Raw genomic sequence first — 23687 nt, forward strand, 5'->3', positions numbered from 1 at the left:
AGCTTCTCTATCTTCGATACCCGCAATACAACAACCTCTTAAGGGCTGAAGATGAGTGGGATAGATTCTGTAACGCGCTGAAATTGTGCTGGCGGAGTATCCCCAGCGCTCTGATCAAGTCCCTTATATTGTCTATGCCACGCTGCCTTAAAGCTTGTATCAAAGCCAAAGGGTGGCATACAAGGTACTAGCTATCGACAATGAAATCCTGCTTTGAAACATTGAAAAAAATGTTGTTTTGGGTGAGTTATCCACCCAAAACAGCATTGCCCAAAATGGTGGTTCGGCGCTTCGGCAGCTTGGCGTTGCAAAACTTTTGACCTAGTACTGTAAGTCGGCAGAAGCCGATTCATCTGAGAGTGTGTCTTCTTTCACCACCTTCTCCTTGAGTCTCCCGGCATCGACTTTCTCTTTCTTGGCTTTTGCTGGTTTGGGCTCGTCAGAGTTGGCACTGTTGGCCTCTTTGGCAAGTTCGGGCTGGTCTTCAGGTCTCGCTTGCTCCTCTGGCTCGACCGATGACTTCTTGTCTTCTACGTCCGGCTTCTCGTTCAGTATTTCTGTGCACAATGTCAGAACCCTGCTGCGCTCGAAGTCGGTGGATAATTGAGCATCTGCAACTCAATGTCATGACAAGATGACGTACCTGCCGCAGCAGCTTCATCAGCAAGTTCTTCTTCGATGATCTTAACTTCGTCTTTTGCCTTCTTGGCGTTGGCGACAAGAATTGCGGTGGCCGGCTTTCCGACAATGACTTCCTTTTGTCTCGTCCAGGCACTCGGCAATGCATTCTTCTGAGCCATGATCCGCATGGTTGTGCCATCATTAGTGACGACGTTCTCAGGCCTCTGCTCGCCGATAACGACAGCATCGTCGATGCAAATTTGCTGTGTATAGGAATTGAACCTGAACTCGTTTGTCAGCGTCAATATGTCTTCTAAACTGGCAGCGATTTATACCCTTGGCCCAGTCGCATAGCATGGTTGTAAGGAGCGAGGAGAAGCGACATCTTGCCGAGCAATGAGATTCTATTCTGCGATGGAGAAGTGTTGAGTGTCTCAAATTTTTAAACTAAATAGATGGTCCTGGAAACAAAGACTCATAAAGGTTGATGCAGAAAATGAAGAGAGCGAGATAGGGTCATCATATAGACGACATTCGACTGTAAGCCTCGGTCTGTTACGCCCATTCGAGTTACAGACTCACCATCTCAGCTACCATAGATTCACCATTTGACCGCCAGGCGTAGGAGCTATGCTCGATCAAGCTCAGCCGTAGTTTGACTATCTCCGAAAGAGGACCCCTGGCTGAAGCTGAAGCTTAGAACAACCTCAGAGCCTGTTCTAGGCCTTCCTGAGCTTTGACAAGCGACAATGCTGTCAAGCGATCTTCCTGAAAGAGAGCCTCTGAACGGACCGTCCGAGCTGTCAATCCGCATTGGGTTGCGACCCCGCATAAAGGGTTTCCTAATTCCATTCGTGGCTGGATCAGACTGAGATCTAATGTATCGAAAAAGGTTTGGTGGTTAGCTGAGGAAGGTTCGAAGAGGCAAAGCGTGAATAGTGAGATAATTGTAGCGAATCACGAAAATCTGGGGCCCCTCGGCAAAGCCCGGTGGCCTCGTGGTTCGCTGTCTAGACCGCGTGGCGTTCGGGTTAGCCCGCAGGTGGCTGTACGTCCTGAGCTAGTGTGCACTAGCACGACCCGTGGCTTTGAAGCTGAACAGTTGCACACAACTTTCGAAACCTCCGTTTGTGATGTACAGGCGATTCGTCGAGACACTGCAACGCCTCTAATTCTCCCAATAAATTGCTCCACCTACCATGGGTGACTCCTGTCTCACTGCATACCTAGTCTCCATTGTAGACAATCATTCTCGACTTGTTGACAGCGAAAAATATTCGATCAATTCTGCATACAACAGCATCCATTCAATCCGCCATTATGGCATCAGAGATAGAGGCTGACTATTCGGCGCGCCCTGACGGCCCGGATGACAATGAGATCATGCTACAAACCCAACGAAAACTACCACTCACTTTACCATGGGGCCACACACCTATTCGACTGGGGACTACCTTTCATTCAAGCCGGCAGTCCACAAAGAATCCTTGGTCCGATGAGACACCGTTCGTGCTATCCGATCTGCACATGATCCCCAAAGAGCTGCACTTTGAGTATGGCACTACATCGACCTTCAAGAAGGTTTCAACAAGAAGGGAACGCGAAACGAAAGATCATCTCACGCTAGGTTTCGGCGTGGGCGTTGGTCTTCCGTTCCTTGCCGCTGCAAGTGTGAAAGGCGAATTTGATCAGAACATTGAGGAGAATCGAGATGTAAGCTGGGGTCTCAACGTATTCTAAATGATTATCGCGTCCTCAATTCTAACACGGGAAACAGTCTGAAAAGATATCCTTGAACTCAAGTTGTCGTGCCGGAACTATTGAATTTCAGAGGCAGCCTCGCTTGAACAAAGAGGCGATCATAGAGATTAAATACGGTGGAGGCTATGAAGCTCTTTGCAAGAAATATGGCGACTATTATCTCTCAGGGTACCGGCTCGGTGGGGATACTGGTATCCTGATAAGTGCAGCCGGGCATACACGCAATCAGATTGACACTTACGGCATTACAGCCACGGTCACAGTCCTTATGATCTCGGCTAGTAAGCACTGGGATAAAGACTTCAGATCATTCGTCGCTGGTCGCAGTACGAAACTGCTAGGTTACGATACCATCGACGGAAAGACATGGAAACGATCTAGCGCAGAAGGCGCGGAGATTAAAGAAATGCAGGCTTGGGGTGGCTACGATCCCGAAGTGGATAATGGCTCGCTTCGAGCCGATGCAGATGCTATCCTGACACGGTCGGAAAATACTTTGGAACGTATCTTGGACATACTAGAGAAACATGGCTATAGAAATAGCGCGAGTTTGACATTCAATCAGTGCGAAGAGCTTGTCGCAGAAGGAGTCGTGGTCGAGCTGCTGCTTCAGCCGCTTTGGAGACTACGCGATGTAGTGCAATGGCGGTTGGAAGATAACATCATATGAGCAGAACAAAGTCTTTGTAAGTTATCTAGTTGTAGTTCCGATATCAGCTATGGGACTCTAGCAGCCTCTTCGTTGATGATACATGTAACGAGCGAATCAGTCTCAACAAACTCCATGTCTTGCCACGCGTAAATATTGTACTTGAACAGTGAACTTCGGTCTCCCATCTTCTCCAACTGAGCCTCCGTGTAGATGGCTCGCCGTTCGTGCTCCGTCTCCCGAGATTCTTCTTGTTAGTCCTTGAGAACAAAAGCCCCAACGTCAAAGCGCACACCATACCCGCCACAGCGAACGATGGTGAGCTGTCGAATCTAGTTTCGCATTATAGCGACTCCTTTTCTATAAAGTTCAAAGAACCAACGATACCGCCCGAGTTGCCGACGCAGATCATGGTAGTAATGCGGTTTGTTGTTAGCTTCGGTGATATGCCGCATTGTTAACGATGTCTTCCCCAATAGCACGCTTCTCAAGACCTGCGATATTGTTCAAGGTCCAAGCATTGCACCCTGGAAAAGTAGGAGTTGACCTACACTACCAGCTCATGTGCGTACCAACCAGTACAACGGTAATCTCGCATTCTCCCTTCTATACACGATTCAAATCCCATTGCAGGTATGCGATTTTGGTTGAACAAAGGAGTAAGTATGGTACATTGTTCGTTTGACCCACTTTGACAACTATAAGACGTTTAAATGAGTGTCCTTATAACCTTTCCCTCTTCGTTTACCTAACGTGTTGAAACACTCAGCCGCGGATGATGACAGGACGCTGTTCACCTTTGATAGCACCGCCAGAACTCTCACCGCCACAAATGGTTGTCTGAACACCCTCATCGCTACAGTCGCCTGTGAAATACCCCTCGACACACCTTCGTGATCATATTAGCGACGTGTGTACAGCATTGTATGCGATAGAGAAACTTACGTGATCCATGGAATGAAGACAACATAGCCTCTCTCGCCTGGTCCAAACGTATACGAACCCTCAAAGCTCTGGGTTACAGATTCCGAGAATTCAAAACCAACACTAGCGGAAACAATACCCAAAGGATCGCTGACAGAGACTTCAGTGCTAAAGGTCGTTTCTTCAGTCACTTCCTCGCCTAGAGTTGCCTGGCATGATTCGGTCGGCGTACAAGTGACTACATCAGAGATGACGTAGTTTGTTCCACCGCTCTGAAACGGCCCTCTGGTGGCTTGGAAGCCGTCGCAGTCCCGTTTCGTGAGAAACTTGGTAGGTTGTGTTTCGGCGCTGCGGACCTGGACGGGAAGAGACGGCTCATCATCTGCATGCTGCAAGAGTGCAGCCGTCTTCGGCTCAATAACATTACCATCGAGATCATGAAGCATAAGGATGCCAGAGGAACTGGCGCCGACTCTGCTCGTATCACGCTTGCCTGGTGCGCCAGCGTCGGTGCATTCTTCGAGGCCGCAGCACCGAGACGCAATGAAGGTATTATCGATGGTGATCGCAGCACATGTTGCTCCCTCAGCGATGATGATGTTGCCGCCACAATTGACGTCGTTTGGTCTGACGGGCGTGCGAATAAGAGTTCTACAATCGTCCTCCTGCGGAGGGACATCGATATAGATTCGAATTTGACCATTCTCTTGGGGTGGGAAGCCGCTCTCCGTGAGTTGGTCACCAGTGTAGTATGGGCAATCTGGCCATCCCTAGTACTCGGTCAGTCGCTTCGTGCCAACGAGGGCCTGAGGTCGCTCACCGTTCCAGCGCTGAAGTAAAAAGGACAGTCAGTGCAGGTATTTTCCCTGCATGTCCACAAGGCTGTCTCGTCCTGACGTGCTGACAGTAGATTCGGACTGGTGGGCATGCCGGAGACAGCGCCGATCCAAAGCATGGCTCCAAGAGGCCGAAACATGTTGATGGTGATAGAAGAAGATGTTTTAAACAAGAAACTCGGAAACTGGCTGCTCTCGAGATGATATTGAGAAGACAATGGGTGTCGAGAATACCTTTCCTACCGAATGATAGCTGTTCTTATAGGCGTTTGGGACCCTCTGGTTCTCTCTCGTTTGGTGATATTCGTATTCAGCTTGCATCAAGAGGGCGTTTATGCTGACAGTCTTCGAGGGAGCGTTGAGCGTTACATTGAGCCGTTCCTCGGCGCAGATTTGTACTCATCTACTGGTACCAAGAGGCAGATGGTGTTGGTTGTTTGCCGCTCTCACGCGCGATGACATAGATATTCTACATCTTCTTCTGTTTTTGGCAGCACGATCGAGAATATACTTCCTTGGGGACATGTTAGAACATCCGTTACCCGTGAAGGAGGCTATGCTGGGTGGTATACTACTCATCCATAAACGAAAGAGTCTTTCAGGCATTGTAAGCGCTTGCCAATTACACACGCCGATGGGGCTTTCAAGGCAAACCTCGACTGCACATCTTGGGTCCCGCTAACTTCTAATGGCAACAACTTGTAGATGTTTCGTGGAGAGCATCAATAAGCTTTCTCTTGATTGAAACCTCCACACGAAGAACTCAAACAAGAGCAACTCACCATGGAAGTCGAATGCGAACGACGCGTCTAGTTAGCCTAGTGCTGAGCATTATAGTGGTCATGCACTATTCCATAACACTCCGGCTGTAACTGTCCGTTCAATACGTGGAGCCCTGAAGGGTTTGCATTCATTTGATTTCGAAGTGTCAATATCGTTCATAGGTTCGTAAAACGGGGCGTAACGTGATGTCAAGGATGCTGGATAATTGGAAGCGAAGATGTGTACCTGGAGGCGGCACTGAAGTGCCGCGCGTGCCGTCCCCGCCCTTGGCATACGTCTGGGCAACCTAAGCATCGCGATGTACTGAGACAACAAAGGCGAATGTTACATTCACTAGATCCTCTTATGACTTCGGTTTCATAACATCCGGGTCCGACGGCTCACAGTCAGCAAAATGACGTCGCAATGCCGCAGCGCTGCTATACTTAGGCAGTAGCATGAATTGGGCGGAACGTGAGTATACGCTGCTTTCATCGAAACTTATTCTTTCATTCTAAGCTCTTAGACTCAAGAAAGCCGCCACAATCATGTCTGCTTCTCTCAGCTCTATCACATCTGGCGAAACTCAGCCCACTCCTACTGCTTGCTCACCAAACATTGCACCTAACGGGATCAATGTGACGGGACTTGTAGGTCAAATTTGCCAAGTCAACGTCCCTCCCAGCGAGGTCAACATCACATCCTGCTGTGACAGCGGCGCCGAGGTGCGCCTCCAAGACAATTGCACTCAATGGTGCGAGGTTAATGACGGGGGAGACTTCTTCGACTGTATCAACGACATGACCGATCCATCATACCCTTTTCTTAGTGGACCTTGTCAAATCGTAGGGGAAGACGCGACAGTAACCGTATCCTCAACGGTTACTGGGGTAACGCCGACAACATCTACTTCCGAGGGAATGTCCCAGTCTACCGAAGAAGTGTCGGCTTCCACGACTGGGTCAGGAGGTGGAGCTGAAACGACCGAAACTCCTGAAGAAGGTGTGTGCTTGTTCACTCTGCCCACTGAAATACTCTATCAAGGCGCTAACCGAACAAGGCACGGCCGCAGGCAACTTGGGAGAGTATCAGCTTCGTATAGTGGTCTTAGCTCTAGCTGCAACACTAAGCATTCTTGCTATCCTTTAGTCAATATTCTATATGGGGGATACTGGCAAGCCATATTAGATCCATGTATCTACCACCACATCATCTCGAAGTGAGATCCCCCTATGTGATGCGCACACCGCAACATTCACCTTCGTTCGGGCTACTGAGGCGGTGCTTCATACCGCTTGATTTACCACCTCAGACTTTTCTTGTCCATAAACATCTTGCTTAGCATCCTCTTTAATCCTGCACTCATATTGTTTGAATTTCCGTGCTGCGACGCCCGCTTCAAAGATCTCATCGAGCTCTTCCAACGATCGCGTTTTCGTCTCAGGGAGAAAGAAGTAGAACCATATCACGCATAGAAAGTTCGAAGCTGCCCAGATATAGGTATACTGCGGGCCCTGCAAACACGTTAACACTGACACTACATACCGTAAGGAGTGGTTGTACTGACCCAGTCAAGATCTTGGGGGTTGATGAAGTAGGGTGAGCAGAAGCCAACCAGCCAAGCAAGAAAGTACCCCAATGCGTTCGCACTTCCTACAGTCCAAGCGCGCAGGCGCGAACTAACAAGCTCGGTTGCTAGAGGACTTGTGGCAACACCCACTCCAGCATTATAACAGAACATGAACAGCGCCGTAAAAGCTACCAACACATTCCCAGTTTCCGTTGAATTTGGCTTCGCACTACTCGCAATCCCACAAGCGAGCTCACATAAACCGCACATTATGGCTCCGGTGATCATGATCGTTCTCCTACCGAACAGTTTGTTCATGGAGAAGAGACCTAGATGTACACCAATGAACCCAATGCAAGAGTTCATGATGCTGTATTCGAACGCTTTTGTGATACCAGCGATGGTAAAGAAGTACGTTTGGTACCCAATGAAGAACCAAACCCCACTGGCTGACTGGCTTGCGATCGTACCCCAACAAAGCAATGTACGTCTTAAGTCATTTCCACGGAAGAGATCCAGAAATCCCGAACTCTGGCTCAGTCTGCGCTCTTCAGCTACGCCACGGATCATCTCGGCCCATTCTAGTTCTAACTCGTCCCCATGGTCGAAACGAAGGCGCTCCAAGGATCTGCGCGCTGCGTCGTGCTGGTCGTGGTGCAAAAGCCATCGAGGGCTCTCGGGGACGAAGAAAAGTGCTGTGCCGAGCAGGACTGGAACAATGAACATGCAGGCGAGAGGAATCTGATACGAGAGTTTGGAAAGATAGCGTGAAGTGTAGTTGTCGATTACCGAGCCGATAATGCTTCCGAGGTTCACATAGAACGAAAATAGGCCAACCATGATTCTGCTTATTGTCAGTGATTCAGCGCAAGAAGGTGATTACAAGAGACATGCTCCCTCAGGTGCGCAGGCGCTGCTTCGCTACAATAAACTGTCGAAAATACGACGAAGAAGCCATTGGAAAAGCCTAAGAACAGACGACCGACGTAAAGGCCTGTGTTAGACGTCGATCCAATTTGTAGCGATACTGCTCCTAAACAAATTATGCATGCAAGCCATAGTGCTTTCTTCCGACCGAAGTATGTACCAAAGACACCGGCGGCGATGGCAGATAAGCACGACCCGAGGTTTAACAAAGAGGTCATGAGTTGCTGTACCGTCGACTGTTCAGCGCGTCAGTCAAGTCCACGTAGCAGATTGATTATACCTGCGTCGATGCCATAGCCCAGTGGGCTCGCCGGTTCCTCGTATCCAAACACCATCAAGAATCCAGGCATAGCTTGAAGGCCACCGACTGCAGCAGTATCGATTCCATACTGCATACTGGCTATCGCGACAGCCGAGCATATGATCAAGCATTTTCGATTAGCCCACAAGGTTGTCTCCTGGAGTTTTGCCATTGCAGTCCATACAGTAAGTGATGGCTACCTATTGATAAGAAGAAATATCTGTAGCCTTAGGCAGCAGGAGATGACCAGGCCAGGCCGTCCTAGTAGCTTCTGCAAGCCATATGAGCTGGCGTCGTGGGGCAATGAGGAGAAGTTCATGTCTACTCCGCACTGGCAGGGGTGTTATGCGGAGATGTATGGAGATGCTCGGCGCCTTACCGTATCAAGCAGTGATCAACCTAGCGGATTAGGGATCTTGAGGGAGATCCCGCATGATTTGGCTGTGACCCTTGCGCATCGCATGTCGCCATTTTAGTATATAGGTACTGCTTGTAGTATAATCAAATCATTGCAACCCAGCTCAACACTACTGATAAAAGGTGCTGAAGGTGTACTTAGTCTCGCGTTCATACTTGGCCAAGTCGTTCAGTGCTTGCTTGCCCTCCCGAAGGATGGTTTGCTTGATCTCTTCGTGTCTCGGTGTAAACTTGACTCGGAACGGCTGGGGTTTCCAGTTGGACCCACTCCTATCAACGATCAGCAACCTTCGATTGGTCTATCTATAAGCATAACTTACGAGTAGTTGAAGATGTCAACAGGCACTTCTTCCCCCGTATGCTCGTCCACTTCTGGTTCCACCTTGTATGCCCACACCAATCGTGCGACACTAAGATTTGTTCCCTGCTCCGCTAATGCTTGGCCTGCACAACTTCTTCTTCCCCATCCAAAAGTCATATATCCTTTCTCCCCAGGGAATGGTCTCTTATCGTCCGTGTCCAAGAATCTTCGTGGATTGAAGCGGTCAGGATCTGGGAAATCGCGCTCATTGTGATGTATCGCCCAGACATTACCTTGCATCCAGGTTCCCTTCGGAATATAATAGCCGTTCCAATAGTCATCTTGGACAGGGGCGTGGGCAGTACCTCCGATGATTGCAACAGACCGCCAGCGGAAGACTTCCTTGGTGAAAGCGCGGAGGTATGGGAGGTCGTCATCTAAGGTTGGACTTCGTGCTCGACCCACGACACGATCGAGTTCATCCCACGCATGATCGAGGGTCTCAGGAAATGCGCGCATAGCTAGTACAGCCGTAACAAGTGTGCTACTCGATGTGTCTGCTCCGGCACCGAGCAGGTTGGCGGCGAGATTGGAGATTTCGAGTGGATGAAGATTGTACTGAGGTGCTTCACGAAACAAATACTTCGCGTAGTTCTCGCCTGAACTCTGGTTTGCCTCTTCTGCTAAAGCAAAGAAGAAGTCATGGCGGCCGAACTTGGGTTTGGCGGAACGCCGTGTACCACGCTTCCAAGGAGCAATACAGTCGGGGAATTTTGCAAGCCCTTTTGCCGTTAACGCTAGATTTCATTCGAGCCTCCGATACTTACATGGGAAAGTCTCCATCAAGCGTGGGAAGTCTTTGGCGACGACTGCCATCTGAGCAGAGTTTTGCATCTGAGCAATCACTTCAGTAATTAACGGATCTTGGCAGTCCGCGATCCGACGTCCGAAGCCGATAATTGACACAACGCTTGTAGCGTATCTCTCGAAGTGTGACACGAATTTGTCCGGTGTGGTGAGCAAATCCTTCACCACTACCTTGTTCTCATCATCTTGGAGGCTGCGATAATTTTGTACCTAAGTATTATGTCAGTGGGAAGCGTGCCATACCGCAACTTCAACTCACCCGCTGAATCCCAACGCCCTGGTGTGTAAGCTTCCGGAGGTCACGGAACCGCTCGCGCTGCTCTCTCGTGTATGTGTATTTATGCAGTAGATTATTTTGACCACCCATCAACTCGGCGAACATCAGCATTCGCGGCCGAGAGTTGTAGATATTGGCTCGCTTTACGAGGACTTCGTCGGCAGCCCACGCGTCGTTGATCCAAATCGTGGGCCTCCTGCAATGTGTTACTCACTCTCCACAACAAAAACTTTCCGTGCAGACTGACCGCCCAATCCAGAACGTGATAAGCGGAGAGTTGTAGTCCTTGGATAGCTGCTCGATAAGAAACCAAGGCTTTTCCTCCGGTAAGCTGAATGTATTGCCAATGATTGGCCATGGTAGTGGTCCAGGCGGCTGCCAGTGTATGAGTTGAATTCTCTAGAGACATAAGGATAGGCAGAAGCGGGCGGTTACCATTCGCCATCTCAAATACAGCATGCGACTGTAGTCCAATATGAGAGCAATCCACCCAAGGGTGAACAGACTAACAGCCCATAAGCCCATAGTCCCTAAATATGACCACTCTGCTGCTCTACTGAACCCCATCGTCGTAGTACAAGGTGATGTGCTTAGTGTTGATTTCTTCCAGTGATAGTGATGGAATACAAGGTCATAGGTCCATACTTGGCTTTTTGTTCTATTCAGAATGCTGGAATCGTCCTCGAAGAGCAGTATATTGTCATCCCCACATTACACTATGGTGGGGCAACCCAATCTGGCCATCTGACCGCAGATCGGATCCTCGAGGTGCATACCTAGGTCTTGTACATGTGTGATACGCTGTGAACCATGTCGCTTTGTACTTGAAACTCAAAAACCTTGAATTTTACCAAGAGGAAAAAGGTCATGGATACGCGAAAGAGGCGGCATGCAGAGTGCGATCTTGGGAAAATGATCAATCCGGTATTTGTACGGAAAGAGACGACAACGAACGAAAACTTATTGAAATTTGGAAGTGAAATAGTGGATACGTGTAATACCGCCGCTGTAGTAACATTCGGTCCTCAATTGTGCTGAAGAAGGATATTGTCGATGACGCGTCTAGGCTTGGGCTGTGCATTCGACAGACCTAAGGCATGGCGTTCAGTACGATGTGGTCTGGAGCCCGAATAGTGTCGTTTGACAAAGGCTAAGAAACGGTATTAGAGCATCACTTTGTCAGCTTCGAGAGGTTCGAAATCTAGTTGGGGTTTGTCGTAGTGCAATGATGGTGAGGTTTCATGCTTTCGGAGATGACGTAAGGTAACCAGGCGGGTACATCTCCGTTACAAGTTAGCACTAATTCAGCTTCGTAAACACGGGCGGCCAGTGACGCGCCAGACGTGACACGGTGGTATACATCGTTTGGACCTTATATGAGCATGTCAAGAAAGCCTTTGACAGCTTTCGTTTGACAAGAGCAAAAGTCATCACGACCATGAGTTATGTCCAAAATCCCGACACTGCCCACTATGTTGTCAATGGCACCAATGGCGTAAAGCGTGAGTCCCCACCTGCAGCATGCGATGCAAGGCACAGTCCAACCCAGACGCTAACAATACCAGGCCGACGAGGGTCGACAGTTCTTAATCCGAGATCGCATGTCAAGCAGGAGCTTTGGAAGCAGGCGCCGATACTCATCGGTAGTACTAACTTCGAACCTCTCCCTGACGCGAAGAACATTTTGGTTACAGGTGGAGCCGGCTTCATGTACGTCGCGACGAGACCACGGGAAGTTGTGAGCTGTGCGTCTCTTGACTTTTGCTTGAACTAGACCACGACTGACCAAGGAGCAGAGCTTGCTGGTTCGTGCGGCATGTGGTCCTTACATACCCACACTACAATGTCGTCTCCTTTGACAAGCTAGACTACTGCGCCACGCTCAACAACACGCGAATTCTCGACGACCGACCAAATTTCGCATTCGAACAAGGTGACATCACATCGCCCGCAGATGTCAAGCGTGTACTGCGCAAACACAAGATCGAAACCATCTTCCACTTCGCAGCACAATCGCACGTCGACCTCAGCTTTGGCAATTCGTACGAGTTCACAAACACGAATGTTTACGGCACACACGTCTTGCTCGAGCGAGCGAGGGAACATGGTGTCACCAGGTTTATACACATCTCCACGGACGAGGTGTATGGCGACGTTCCAATTGGAGCTGCAGATCTGGGCGAGACGAGCATACTGGCGCCCACGAATCCTTACTCGGCGAGCAAGGCTGCAGCGGAGATGATGGTCAGCGCGTACAGGAGCAGCTTCAAGCTGCCACTGATCACTGTCCGGGCGAACAATGTGTATGGGCCGCATCAGTTCCCTGAGAGTAGGCACTTCTGTGAAGCTAGAGAAAACCCACGAAGCTGACTGATACAGAGATCATCCCAAAGTTTATCATGCTACTACAACGGAAACAGAAGCTCCTTCTGCACGGTGATGGATCACCCACACGACGCTACCTCTACGCGGGTGACATAGTGGATGCACTAGACACTATATTGCACAAGGGCCAGGTTGGTCAGATCTACAATATCGCGTCAAAGGACGAGATTTCGAATTCGGAAATTTGTAGCAGGCTGCTAAATGTCTTCGGGATCCCCCACGGCTCTTCTGCTGAGGTTTCCAAATGGGTAGAGTACACAGAGGATCGACCATTTAATGATCAACGCTATGCGACAGATGGATCAAAGCTCACCGCATTGGGGTGGGAACCCAAGACCAGTTTCGACGAAGGTTTGAAAGTTACAGTAGACTGGTATCGGCGGTTTGGCGAGGTATGGTGGGGGGACATCAGCAGGGTTTTGACGTCGTTCCCTGTGGTAGCAGGAAATGAGATATGGACGAAAGAGGAACATGAAGACCTGCCATCCTCTGATGGTGAAGTCATGCATGAAGAAGACAGCGCAATCTGGACAACGTAGCGTTACTAACACTTCGCAGTGGACAACAACTTGCTCCTCGTTGGTGTGAAACGCTTGTCGCACTTTGTATATATCACGACGTTGATACAGGATGTAGAAAAATGATACCCAGATTCAGCATAGTGAAGTGAACTTAGGAGTTTTAGTTTTTGTCGCTTTTCGCAAGAGATCTGAACGTGCTTCTGTGATATGCAGGGACCAAATTGAAGTGGGCATGTGGGCCCGGAGATGCGCCAGCCTTACGGACCGTGGTACCCAAGATGTGATAATACGATGGGTACGGTAACCTTGAGGGATGGGAACGACAACAAAACCTGTCTGAACGCTTGATCAAGTCTGTAGACGTACATGTACCCAGGCTGGTGAACTATTCCTGGCATCGCCTCAGCCACACGCGGTGGCGTACTCCACTCACTCCGCCTTCTCACTAGCGGCAGGTTGGGCGCTTGAAGTGATTGAAACACCAGACGCAGCAAAACATCGACTGCTCAAACACGATTTCTTCTGTCTGTGACATTCATATACTGCGACGTCGCCTCTTCGCCGTGTACATCCCTTCCATCTCCCTATTTCGAGTTTGCGTATACGATCAGAAAGGACGTCCAGTAAACTTTGACTAGGCCAATCGATAAGGCACCCCACAATTCCCTTGGTGCTTCCCGACCTGTCAGCTTTCACCGCACCGACCCCTAATACCGACGCATACACGACACGAATCTCCCGCCAAAACCCCTCCACAGACTCCTCCCTCTACACATAAACCATGGGACTCTTCTCCAAGAAGAAAGACAAGGCTGGAACAGCTAGCCCAGCAGCCCAGAATCCATATGCCGCGCCTGTAGCCAAGGACCCGTACGCGCAGCCACCCCCATCCTACTCCCCTGGTGGTCAGGACACATCGTTTCGACAGGAGAAGACGCCAGCCGTGACAGGCCCAGGTCAGAGCTACGGACAGAATGCGGGTGGATACGGTGCCCAGGGAGGAAGCTACGGCGCGCAGTCAGGCTATGGAAACGACCGCTACGGCGGAGGTGCACCCCAGCGACCTGGCGGCTACGGAGGCCTTGGAAGGACCGCTTCCAACGACACCATGAGCACCGAAGCAGGCCGCAACGAGCTTTTCGGCAATGCACCCCAACGCCAGAAAGCGCAGCCGGCCCAACAGCCTAGCGCCCTTGGACAGAGCGGTGCCTATGGAAGCACCCCGAGCGGCGCATACGGCGATGCAGCTCCTGGTGGTTACGGATCCACACCTGGTGGCTATGGAACCTATGAAGACCGTCAATTGACGGCTGAGGAACAAGAAGAGGAGGACATCGACGCCACAAAGCAAGAGATCAAGTTCATGAAGCAACAAGACGTTGCTAGTACGAGGAATGCTCTACGTCTTGCTGAGCAGGCCTTGGAAACTGGTCGCGGAACCCTGGGAACCCTAGCGGCCCAAGGAGAGCGTATTCACAAGTGAGTCTGGCCCGACTTGACCATGAGCATGCACAGCTGACCAGTCGCTAGCACTGAACGCAATCTCGACCTTGCCTCCATCCAGAGTGACAGGGCTAATGGCCAAACCAAGGAACTGGCTCGTGAGTACCTACCCTACGTTATCAGTAACCGTCTTGACTAAAGCGTCGCCAGGCATCAATGCAAGCATGTTCTCCATCGTCCCGAACCCCTTCACAGGCAACTCCAAGCGCGAGAAGCAAATGCAACAGGCCATGGACCAGCACGCGCGCGACCGCGAGACCCGTGAAGCCACCAACCGCGCCAAGTGGGAGTCTGGAGCTCGCGCGAACGAAGCTCAGCGCCAGCTACAACAGGGAGGTGGCCCAGCGGGCCCCAACAAGAGCTCGCTTGCCGCGCGCTCCAAGTTCCAGTTCGAGGCCGACGAGGAAGATGATGCCATGGAGAATGAGATCGATGGCAACTTGGGTATGTCTTTCCTGTTCATCGTCCTATACCAGAACTCTCTGTCATTATGATTGGCCGTGATCGCGCATATACTGACTATCCTATGAACAGATGCACTCCACGGCATGGCCAAGAACCTCAACCACCTTGGTAGAGCAATGGGCGAGGAGGTCGACAAGCAAAATACCCACATCACACGCATCACTGGCAAGACGGACCAGGTTGATGACAAGATTGCCAGGAACAGGCTCAAGTTGGATCGCATCCACTAGGTTTGTTTTCTTCATGTAGTAGTGAGCAGGGTGAGTGCCCTATAGGACAGCTGAACTTTGTGTCCAAGAGTCACGGTATGATGCAAGCTGAAAGCCTAGCCATTGATACATAGAGGTTGGGACACAGCATTATTGGCGTTTTGGATACAATGGATTGTATTTCACATTCACATGGAATAGTATGCTGGCTATCGGTACTATGACACGAAGTGGTTATATTTGATGCTCAACTATGTATACTGAGACGCTGAAAATACCCCAAAAACCTTGACTCCACATAGCTGAAGGAAAGTCCATATGCATACCATTCCTGGTCATTACTCATCCCTCAAATAACCTGCATCATCATTACGCCAAAATGAGCTTGTATGTTGCCACCTCGAACGCGCGAATCTCAACCGGTACACCCTTCTCACCATTCTCTTCTGTTCCAACCCTCATGTCGCTGATCACCAAAGGTTCGCCCTCCTCGTCTTCCAGTGCGTTGACTCTGATTACTTTCTTGACGTCAACATCACCCCACGTTAGCACACCCTTGCTCTTCCCGCCCAAGCTATCGTAAATACGCAGAATGATGGAATGACCCTTCTTGATCGGTAATCCACCGCGGCTGACATCTTCATCATCCTCCCCACGCTTGATAGTGTCTAGCACAAGGTTGGGTGCGCCGTGGATATGAAAAGGATTCAGCAGACTGCTATGCAGAGTAGACAGAGGATCTTGACGTCCGACAATCTTGAGCGGGTTGTTAAATTCAAAGGCTTTGCGGACTGTGCGTTCGTCCAGACCGCCCTTGTGGGGGAAGATGGCGTAGCGAGTCTTGTGGCTTCCCATATCGGCGTGGGCGTCTGGTGCTTTGGGCGCACGAAGAAGTGAGAGGCGCATGACATTTCCGGCTACGGCGAAACCGTATTTGCTGTCATTCAAAATAGAGACACCGTATGTGGCTTCAGACAAATCAGCCCACTTGTGGCAGCAAACCTCGAACTTGGCCATGTCCCATGTTGTGTTGTAGTGTGTGGGTCGGCGTACAATTCCGAATTGTGTCTCGTAACTGGCTTCTGTGTTCACGATATCGACGGGAAACTCCACCTTCAAGAACTTCATCGTCTCGTGCCATTCGATCTCTGCATCGAACTCAATGGCGCTGGGTGTGTTTCCTACAGCTGCAGGTAGACTGAGCGTTGTCTTGATCCAGGATTTGTCAGAAATCTTCGTCTCGATCTCAAGACTGACTCGGTGTACGCTGTCCTCTGCGATAGTCACCTTGCTCGGCTCGAGTTCTTGACGAGATTGCAAGTGGTAGACCTCGACGTCCCAGGCTTGCCAATAAAGTGGCTTATCGTCATAGATGACAAGCTGGCCAGCTTTGGCACCCTTGGGGATGAGTTCGCGATCTGCGGCGATATCGAAGAGCGAAGTGACGGCGCCATTGGCGACTTGCACGATGAATTGGGAGTTTCGAAGCTCAAAGACATTGGTATGGATCTCTTCAATGGACGCCTTCGAAGCAGGGTATGCTGAGGTCAAGGGGTAGACGTTCAGAGCGCCCAACCCCTTTTGAGACCCGTCACGGTGAGCGAGACCGTACTGAGCATTAGCCATCCCATACTTCGTCCGGCTCGCCAAGCTAGGCAGCTTGACAATCTCGCTACGGTTCCACGGTAGAGTGTTCATTGCGAAAAGTTTCGTATCATGGTCCCAGTGACTTTCATCGTTAAACCCGAGTTCAGTAAGGGCATCGGAAAGCAAACGCTCGCCAGTGGCAAAAACTTCGGCATATATCTAGCAACATTTAGTGGGAAGCTGCTGACAAGGAGGGCAGCAACTTACGCGGTCAGAGTCATCGTAGCACATTTCAATTGAACTTCCAGGTAGGCAGTCATGAAACTGACACAACAACACATTTTCCCACATGTCGTCAATATCTTTCTTCGGGTATTTGTACGAGCCCTTCTTGCCGAAGCCGTTCTTGATTGTAGCCAGAGTCGCAAGATATTCGATATCCCTTAGCATGATCTCGGCCTTGCGGTTATTGCGCTTGTTGTTAGACTGCGTAGTGTATGTACCACGGTGGAGCTCAAAGTACAGCTCGCCGTACCACGTCACAAGCTCGGTGCCATTTTCGACTTTCTTCTCTAGACGGTCGAAGAAGTCATCCGCCGAGTCGCCCAGCTTAACACGAGGTAAAAGACCAGCTGTGTCACTGATGCCGCGGCACCGCCTGAGCTTCTCGAGATGCTGCCAAGTCGGGCCGCCGCCTCCATCCCCTTTACCAAAGACGATCAAAGACGATTTGTCCTGGTCCAGGGACTTGTGCTGTGTAACGCTGCGCTTGACGTCTCCGAAGTTTGCTTCGCAGGTATACGTCTCCGATGGCGGCATGTGACAGATGACCTGACTGTTGTCCAGCGCGACCCAGTTGAATGTTGTATGTGGGAAATTGTTGATGTTGTTCCAACTCAACTTCTGTGTAAGAAATCTCGTCATACCAGATATGCGGCAGATTTGGGGTAATTGCGTTGAGTATCCAAATGTGTCAGGTAACCAGAATGTACGGCATCTCTGACCAAACTTGCTTTCAAAGTAGCGTTGACCGTACAAGAACTGCCTAATGAGCGATTCTCCGCCAGGAAGGTTGGTATCGTGCTCGACCCAGCTGCCGCCGATAGGCTGAAAACTGCCCTCTTTGACCTTCTTCTTGACACGATCAAACGTAGAGGGGTAGTACTGCTCAAGCCACTTGTATTGTTGCGCCTGTGAACAGCAGAAGCGAAGCTCGGGGTATCGTTCGATGAGGTCGCACTGGTTCGACCATGATCGGTTGACCTTACGCTTGGTCTCGTCGAAGGGCCACAGCCAACAAGTGTCTATGTGACAATAGCCAATGCCGTGTACGATGGCCTCCTGGCCACTCTCGTACACCTTGTGCGAGTCTACATCCTTGCCCACGTACTCGGCGGCAATCTTGCGACCTGCTTTGATGCTTTCTTGACTTCCATTGCCGGCAATGAAAGCGTCAATGATGCGGTTGCAGACCTGCTGGGCATCGTGAGCCTGCGTTGAGTCTCCAGGAAACTCGCGGGCGGCGTCTGAGATCTCCCAAAAGTCAAAGTAGAGTGCTCTTGCCTCCAAGTTGACTGCCTGTACTTCGGCGGTGTGTAACGTGTAGTACTTGTCGGGTGCAGGTGGCTGGATGGAATCGCCACCGGGTGCGTTCCCGAACATGCCGTTGCAAGCCATCTCGATGTAGAAGGTATGCTCCTTGCCGTCTCTGTAGGCTTTGGGCAGGATCCATTGCGTTCTCTCACCACCACCGGTCAGCCCGTGGACAGTGTGTCCATCTTCAGTCCAGATCAGCCCCTCGTTGTTGGCGTCCCATACGAACTCAAGATGTTCCTTGTCGAGCATGTGCTTTGGAACTGTAAGCTGGACCTTGAACCAGTGCGTCGACCAGCTGGGACCGAATGACTCGCCGACCTTGGTAGGATGGAACGCATGAGAAGTAGCTTCTTTGAACAGAGGACGCGAGAGGTTCGGGGGCGAGTAGACGGAGAGCTTGACCCAGTCGGTGCCCGACGCAACAGCTTCGGTGAGCTTGCTAGATGACGTATGAGCATCTCGAAGCTAGGAATGGAGTCGGAGCTGTGGCACTGGTGTAGCTGTATGCTTACCCGATAAGACTCTGTTCCCTGTATTGTCCGCCATCAACAAACTGCCTCAAGCGGCTCTGATAGATGCTGTGGATCTGCTTGCCAACCGGACCAGCCGCCAGCTGGGGGTAATCTTTCGCGACCGGCACCGGCATATTGCGATGAGATTCTCCGCCCATGTTGGATGAAGATGAGATCGTGCGAGGATGTTTGGGCGCGGGTTATGTAGAGATGGCTTCAACGTCAGCTGCACGCTACAACAGCTGTGGTACCTTGCATGGCTGGTGCCGTTAGCCATCCATGTTGGGGCAGGAGCTCTCCCCGCATCTTGGCGATGGAGGCCCATGCTCCCTGCCCCCGTATCGATTACCCGCTGATCTCCACTTGGTGCTTCCATGCTTTTTGCCATCGTCTTCATTCTTCGGCATGCCGTAACGAAAAGGCGGTGAGTCTGCGTATGCGTGTTTGAATGGCCTTGGGGCCATCATGCTGGCACGACTTGTTGTTCCACCACTGAAACCCTTGTGCGTCTGACAGGCGATTGCTATTGTACCATCTAATCGCAACGACGTCGTGGTAACACAGAAAGAAGTGATTGTGAGAGGAAACTCTTCGCAGTAGCCTTATTGTTTGTGCGGTGATCGTGGTTGTAAAAACAAGAGTGGATAAGAGACGTCTCACTGGAAACGTACTTCCGAAATCCGTGTAAAAAGAAGCGCAAAACGCTCCGAGTTCAGGCAACAATAAAATTTTATTTACTCGACCCGGTGAGAAAGACGAACGAGGTATACATGTCTAGCCGCAGTTTGATCAATCGCTTTCAAATTATTACTGGCCAAAGACGTAACGATCCTCATACCAAACAACGGCACTCAGGACTTAGAACAAGAATAGCATTTCAAAGAATCGCTTTCTCTCATCTCTACAAAGTACACTAACGACGAATCTTCTCGAACTCATCTAACACTGACTTTGACTGTCTGCAACTCGCTGTCCACCAACCGCGCCGTTAAACCCCTTCAACAGAGTATACCTCCCCTTGACACTGACCTTGTATGTCGTGCTCTTTGTCTGGTCATTGCTCGTGGCCCCATTACAAGTAACACTGCTGCTCACCCCCGTCAAAGAGGCCTGGCTACCTGAACTCGAGCTACCGCCCTGTGTCGGTGCATCCACACCCGCCGAACACGCCGCATAGGCCGAACTTTTCAACCAGTAGGTATCCTTGCCATCGGGAGAAGTCCCAATAGGAATGTAAAGGCTGTTTATCTGCTCAGCTTCTGCGGATGCAGCTGGGCCCGAGTCGGCGGCGCATGACGATGCTGCTTCCGCGCCTCGCGCATTCTGAATCGATTGCGAGTTCAAGGCGTTGGCGGTATTGGCAGAGGTCAAGATGAGCACTTCGCCCAATGCATTTGTGGTAGCAACTGCTGTGCTGTTGGAGGCTCCTGATGAAGATGTGGAAGACGAGGTTGTCCCGTCAAGAGCCGCCGCTGCGGCAGATGCGGCATTGCCCGAGGAGAAGGATGTGGTGATGACACGAGCCTGTCGACCATCTGCTAACGCTGTTGCGTTTGTGAAGCTGTTTCCACCTTGCTGTGAGGTGGAGTCTGAGTCTGTAGTTATATTTCTAGGGGCCGACGGGTTGATGGAAGTGAATTGCGTATTGTATGGCTTTCCGTCTGCGTAGTTTGCTATCCAAGAGACGAGAGTCCCAGATTTTGCGATAAGCGGAATCTGAATCTGGTAGCCGTTCACCAAGAGGGCTAGAGGGTTGGAAGAAGATGGGTTGGAGGAAGTTGGTACGCGGACGCCGAAAGAGAAGTCAATCGGGAGGGAGATGTCAGGTAGAAGTGCGTTCAGTAGGGCTGTCCGGGAGTGAAGTGCAGCAGGAAGTGCCGTGCTGGACGCTACGAACAAGACTGGAACAAGACGCATCGTTAGGAATAGTTGAGTATGCTTTTACAAAGACAGCGAGAGATGTACGTTGACCACTGCGACTACGTGCACACATTCTTATAGGACTTTCACCGCAGACGTCAATAATGTTAGATTACAACCTTTACATCATATGTGGACCATGGCCCTACTCCATGTTTCTCAAAAGCCTTCCACAAACAGCTGTTAGGGTAGGTCAGGCGCTCACTCTCGCATCTAGATGCTCCTACTGTGTGGATGAAAGGGCGCCAGCACATTATGGTGTCCTCTCGAAACCCGCCGGTTCTGTCTAGGAGCCTCCAAAGGGTGTAGTAGATGAGAGTTTCAATGAGTATAGGGAAGCTACCGTACGCCGCACACGGAGAAGGCGTTTTTGTAACTTTACTAGCAACTCTCACACAGCCGTCGTAACCGTAAATCTCAGGAGAGGTAGAGAAATTTGGCTGCAGTGCAGATACGTTATTGAAGATAGTGCACGCGTTAGATGCCATGACGGAAGGTCACCCTAAGCACTGCTAAGGTAGTGCGTACCGTGCTTGTACTTGGCCGAACATTAGCCAAAACGTGAATTTCATGGTAACATATGGGTCGGCAGGAAAAGTAAGAATATAGGGATCAGACTGCATGAGCTTGAACAACAGCGCCCTTGTCGTCGAGAAAACTCGAGGAGTCTCCAGCCAGGAGACAGCAAAAGAGAATGGCTTGCCCATATCACGATCCTTCAGACTACGCAATGGTGGGGCGATTGCCGAATTGATAGATCGATAGCTAGCCTGCCTTCACGCTTTGCAGGGAGCTACCAACTTTCCAAATCAGGGTGATTCCAGTCGAAAAGCGTGATGGTTAGGACTTTTCTTTGGAGAGAATTTATTTCAATATTGACAAGCTGACCTGAGCTGACAGAGACAATCAGAGATAATCACATGAGCTCAAGATACTTTACTTGACCAACAGAATCTTGTTGATGCGACGATACGACGATGCTTCAAGACGTGCGCCTCGATGCTGATCACGTTTCATAGACTTTGCTGACTCCACAAAAACAATGGTTCTACAGTTTTCCATATTGAAACACGCAACGGCATGCGCCCTCCAGTCACTTGCGCAGGTAAATGCAGGATAGTGAACAGTAATTGCAAAGTGATGGCTGCGCTTGACAACTAGCCCATGCCTATGGCACGCTAGCTTCGGACCGGCCCATATCGGCGTAGAGCGCGCATGATCTGAGGAGCTGTCTGGCTTGAATGCTGAAAAGACGCGCAATGCGTCTTCATGCCGGGGAAATGTGCGACATGAGTGCACCTACCTGCGCGACGACATTCCAGCGTAGGGGTTTAGGGGTTCGCGAGACTTGTCGAGTAGTTAACCGGGTGCTGTACGTTAAGTGGCTTCTCCTCATTCTTTGCGCAGCCTCGGGTCCGAGCGTCGACACCATCCCAAAGCGAAATATCAAGAAGTCATTGATGTCATCCCGACGCGCTTGTGAAAGGGGCGAAACGTGCCGTACCAGCATTCAAGGTGCTCTGGCCGCCTGGAAGAAGAATTGTGAAGACTTCATGATGTAGGTGATTCTGGGTGGCTGGGTGCTTAAGATGAGGAGGGTCGGAGCTTGCGCAGGTACCTGTACGTCAGTGGTAGGAAATCCGGGGTAGTACAAAGATTGGTTGCTGGACGCCCGTTCTTCTGGAATGTATCGCACGGTTTTCTCCCGAACGTTGTCATTTGCTTCCGCATACCGTGCGCCTTGTGTGATTACAATTTCTCCAAGATTTGCTACTCGACTAAAGTCATCTAAAATGCCTTCCAAGACCGACGATAAGTACACAGATCCAGAGCTTCGTGATGAGGTCAAGGAAGAGATTCAGGCTGGCGGAAAAGGAGGTGCGCCTGGCCAATGGTCCGCTCGAAAGGTATACCCAATGATCGCGGGTACTATGGGCAGCACTGACACGTTGATTGCAGGCGCAGATGATGGCTTCTGAGTACAAGAAACGCGGCGGAGACTATACCACAGATAAGAAGGACGACAGTGCGAAGCACCTCGACAAATGGACAGAGGAGGAGTGGCAGACCAAAGAAGGCAGCGGAAGCGCGAAAGATGAAAATGGTCTAGAACATCGGTACCTACCGAAGAAGGCGTGGGAACAGATGAGTGAGAAGGAAAAGGAAGAGACAGATGCAAAGAAGCAGGAAGGAAGCAAGGAGGGCAAGCAACACGTCGCCAACACTTCAAAGGCTGCTCACGCCAGAAAGGATGCTAGCAAAGAGGACGATACCAACACATATACCAAGATCGAAAAGAAGAGCAAGACGGACTGCACCACACAGTGGGATGACCCAGACCACATGGAGAACGATCAAAGGGAATACCAGAAGTTCTTGGAGTCTAATCGCAAGTCCAAAGGCTCAGCGCAGGAAGACCACCCGGGCAAAAAGCGTGGACGCGGTGCGAATGCAGAGGCTCCGAGCAAGAAACAGAAAAGTGCGGGTGGAAAGCATGATGAACCAATTGGAGCTGCCGGCGACAAGACTCGGGTACCGAAGAAGGGCCAGAAAGTTCAATGGCACTCACTACCTGGCTACGTCGACGGCGAAGTGGTCGAGGTCCTGTATGAGGAGAAGACGGTTGATGGAAAGAGCGTCAAGGCGAGCAAAGAAGATCCCAGGGTGGTACTCAAGAGTGAATCGTCGGGGAAGATTTGTGTGCACAAGCCGGAGGCAGTGTACTTTGACTAGCTTGACGGTCAATGGTGTAAACTGTACTTGAAGCATACATCCA

The 23687-nt window shown here is 50.6% G+C and overlaps 11 protein-coding genes across 11 annotated transcripts; 5 read left to right on the forward strand and 6 right to left on the reverse strand.

Annotated features, from left to right (window-relative positions):
• Nucleotides 1-66: 66 nt before the first annotated feature.
• CC77DRAFT_1026782 (hypothetical protein) lies at nucleotides 67-1097 on the reverse strand. Its single transcript, XM_018526325.1, has 3 exons — nucleotides 957-1097; nucleotides 644-903; nucleotides 67-557 (listed from the first exon to the last, which is right to left on the reverse strand). Exons 1-3 carry the CDS (start codon nucleotides 1004-1006, stop codon nucleotides 322-324), a joined length of 546 nt encoding a protein of 181 aa, XP_018378664.1. The 5' UTR covers nucleotides 1007-1097; the 3' UTR covers nucleotides 67-321.
• Nucleotides 1098-1744: 647 nt separating this feature from the next.
• Nucleotides 1745-3156, forward strand: CC77DRAFT_1100901 (hypothetical protein). Its single transcript, XM_018530101.1, has 2 exons — nucleotides 1745-2334; nucleotides 2399-3156. Exons 1-2 carry the CDS (start codon nucleotides 1942-1944, stop codon nucleotides 3050-3052), a joined length of 1047 nt encoding a protein of 348 aa, XP_018378665.1. The 5' UTR covers nucleotides 1745-1941; the 3' UTR covers nucleotides 3053-3156.
• Nucleotides 3157-3796: 640 nt separating this feature from the next.
• On the reverse strand, nucleotides 3797-4931 carry CC77DRAFT_1068037 (hypothetical protein; the record flags this gene model as incomplete). Its single annotated transcript, XM_018529069.1, has 3 exons — nucleotides 3797-3920; nucleotides 3977-4725; nucleotides 4776-4931. The coding sequence occupies 3 exons, from the start codon at nucleotides 4929-4931 to the stop codon at nucleotides 3797-3799; spliced, it is 1029 nt and encodes a 342-aa protein (XP_018378666.1).
• Nucleotides 4932-5923: 992 nt separating this feature from the next.
• CC77DRAFT_1100903 (hypothetical protein) lies at nucleotides 5924-6795 on the forward strand. Its single transcript, XM_018530102.1, has 3 exons — nucleotides 5924-6027; nucleotides 6080-6555; nucleotides 6614-6795. The coding sequence occupies exons 2-3, from the start codon at nucleotides 6102-6104 to the stop codon at nucleotides 6700-6702; spliced, it is 543 nt and encodes a 180-aa protein (XP_018378667.1). The 5' UTR covers nucleotides 5924-6027; nucleotides 6080-6101; the 3' UTR covers nucleotides 6703-6795.
• Nucleotides 6754-8709, reverse strand: CC77DRAFT_1026788 (general substrate transporter). The gene is made up of 4 exons (XM_018526326.1): nucleotides 8335-8709; nucleotides 8018-8286; nucleotides 7121-7967; nucleotides 6754-7067 (listed from the first exon to the last, which is right to left on the reverse strand). Exons 1-4 carry the CDS (start codon nucleotides 8521-8523, stop codon nucleotides 6840-6842), a joined length of 1533 nt encoding a protein of 510 aa, XP_018378668.1. The 5' UTR covers nucleotides 8524-8709; the 3' UTR covers nucleotides 6754-6839.
• Nucleotides 8710-8878: 169 nt separating this feature from the next.
• Nucleotides 8879-10738, reverse strand: CC77DRAFT_951357 (cytochrome P450; the record flags this gene model as incomplete). The annotated part of the gene is made up of 6 exons (XM_018535374.1): nucleotides 8879-9038; nucleotides 9089-9851; nucleotides 9897-10146; nucleotides 10196-10409; nucleotides 10461-10588; nucleotides 10649-10738. The coding sequence occupies 6 exons, from the start codon at nucleotides 10736-10738 to the stop codon at nucleotides 8879-8881; spliced, it is 1605 nt and encodes a 534-aa protein (XP_018378669.1).
• Nucleotides 10739-11568: 830 nt separating this feature from the next.
• CC77DRAFT_1045452 (NAD(P)-binding protein) lies at nucleotides 11569-13271 on the forward strand. Its single transcript, XM_018527403.1, has 4 exons — nucleotides 11569-11715; nucleotides 11779-11923; nucleotides 12010-12542; nucleotides 12593-13271. The coding sequence occupies exons 1-4, from the start codon at nucleotides 11652-11654 to the stop codon at nucleotides 13135-13137; spliced, it is 1287 nt and encodes a 428-aa protein (XP_018378670.1). The 5' UTR covers nucleotides 11569-11651; the 3' UTR covers nucleotides 13138-13271.
• A 629-nt stretch (nucleotides 13272-13900) lies between these two features.
• CC77DRAFT_951380 (hypothetical protein) lies at nucleotides 13901-15317 on the forward strand (the record flags this gene model as incomplete). Its single annotated transcript, XM_018535376.1, has 4 exons — nucleotides 13901-14598; nucleotides 14650-14720; nucleotides 14773-15066; nucleotides 15157-15317. The coding sequence occupies 4 exons, from the start codon at nucleotides 13901-13903 to the stop codon at nucleotides 15315-15317; spliced, it is 1224 nt and encodes a 407-aa protein (XP_018378671.1).
• A 186-nt stretch (nucleotides 15318-15503) lies between these two features.
• On the reverse strand, nucleotides 15504-19253 carry CC77DRAFT_1026794 (hypothetical protein). Its single transcript, XM_018526327.1, has 3 exons — nucleotides 18992-19253; nucleotides 17151-18918; nucleotides 15504-17102 (listed from the first exon to the last, which is right to left on the reverse strand). Exons 1-3 carry the CDS (start codon nucleotides 19147-19149, stop codon nucleotides 15666-15668), a joined length of 3363 nt encoding a protein of 1120 aa, XP_018378672.1. The 5' UTR covers nucleotides 19150-19253; the 3' UTR covers nucleotides 15504-15665.
• A 639-nt stretch (nucleotides 19254-19892) lies between these two features.
• CC77DRAFT_1026795 (hypothetical protein) lies at nucleotides 19893-20949 on the reverse strand. Its single transcript, XM_018526328.1, has one exon. The coding sequence runs from the start codon at nucleotides 20906-20908 to the stop codon at nucleotides 19931-19933; it is 978 nt and encodes a 325-aa protein (XP_018378673.1). The 5' UTR covers nucleotides 20909-20949; the 3' UTR covers nucleotides 19893-19930.
• A 1755-nt stretch (nucleotides 20950-22704) lies between these two features.
• On the forward strand, nucleotides 22705-23644 carry CC77DRAFT_951376 (hypothetical protein; the record flags this gene model as incomplete). The annotated part of the gene is made up of 2 exons (XM_018535375.1): nucleotides 22705-22818; nucleotides 22871-23644. 2 exons carry the CDS (start codon nucleotides 22705-22707, stop codon nucleotides 23642-23644), a joined length of 888 nt encoding a protein of 295 aa, XP_018378674.1.
• Nucleotides 23645-23687: the final 43 nt, after the last annotated feature.

The sequence above is a fragment of the Alternaria alternata genome (genome assembly GCF_001642055.1).
Source record: "Alternaria alternata strain SRC1lrK2f unplaced genomic scaffold CC77scaffold_49, whole genome shotgun sequence".
In the NCBI taxonomy this organism is placed as follows: domain Eukaryota; kingdom Fungi; phylum Ascomycota; class Dothideomycetes; order Pleosporales; family Pleosporaceae; genus Alternaria; species Alternaria alternata.

Bases quoted from the DNA above. Each gene is read 5' to 3' on its own strand.
- CC77DRAFT_1100901 (XM_018530101.1), top strand. From the start codon at position 1,942: ATGGCATCAGAGATAGAGGCTGACTATTCGGCGCGCCCTGACGGCCCG. The intron at 2,335-2,398 runs GTAAGCTGGGGT...CACGGGAAACAG, and splicing joins ACATTGAGGAGAATCGAGAT to TCTGAAAAGATATCCTTGAA.
- CC77DRAFT_1026782 (XM_018526325.1), bottom strand. From the start codon at position 1,006: ATGTCGCTTCTCCTCGCTCCTTACAACCATGCTATGCGACTGGGCCAA. The intron at 904-956 runs GTATAAATCGCT...AAACGAGTTCAG, and splicing joins GCTATGCGACTGGGCCAAGG to GTTCAATTCCTATACACAGC. The intron at 558-643 runs GTACGTCATCTT...CATTGTGCACAG, and splicing joins TGATGAAGCTGCTGCGGCAG to AAATACTGAACGAGAAGCCG.
- CC77DRAFT_1026795 (XM_018526328.1), bottom strand. From the start codon at position 20,908: ATGCGTCTTGTTCCAGTCTTGTTCGTAGCGTCCAGCACGGCACTTCCT.
- CC77DRAFT_1026788 (XM_018526326.1), bottom strand. From the start codon at position 8,523: ATGGCAAAACTCCAGGAGACAACCTTGTGGGCTAATCGAAAATGCTTG. The intron at 8,287-8,334 runs GCAGGTATAATC...CGCGCTGAACAG, and splicing joins CACTGGGCTATGGCATCGAC to TCGACGGTACAGCAACTCAT. The intron at 7,968-8,017 runs GCATGTCTCTTG...GACAATAAGCAG, and splicing joins GCGCCTGCGCACCTGAGGGA to AATCATGGTTGGCCTATTTT.
- CC77DRAFT_1026794 (XM_018526327.1), bottom strand. From the start codon at position 19,149: ATGGGCGGAGAATCTCATCGCAATATGCCGGTGCCGGTCGCGAAAGAT. The intron at 18,919-18,991 runs GTAAGCATACAG...TACGTCATCTAG, and splicing joins AGGGAACAGAGTCTTATCGG to CAAGCTCACCGAAGCTGTTG. The intron at 17,103-17,150 runs GTAAGTTGCTGC...AAATGTTGCTAG, and splicing joins GCTACGATGACTCTGACCGC to ATATATGCCGAAGTTTTTGC.
- CC77DRAFT_1100903 (XM_018530102.1), top strand. From the start codon at position 6,102: ATGTCTGCTTCTCTCAGCTCTATCACATCTGGCGAAACTCAGCCCACT. The intron at 6,556-6,613 runs GTGTGTGCTTGT...TAACCGAACAAG, and splicing joins GACCGAAACTCCTGAAGAAG to GCACGGCCGCAGGCAACTTG.
- CC77DRAFT_1045452 (XM_018527403.1), top strand. From the start codon at position 11,652: ATGAGTTATGTCCAAAATCCCGACACTGCCCACTATGTTGTCAATGGC. The intron at 11,924-12,009 runs GTACGTCGCGAC...ACCAAGGAGCAG, and splicing joins ACAGGTGGAGCCGGCTTCAT to AGCTTGCTGGTTCGTGCGGC. The intron at 12,543-12,592 runs GTAGGCACTTCT...TGACTGATACAG, and splicing joins GCCGCATCAGTTCCCTGAGA to AGATCATCCCAAAGTTTATC.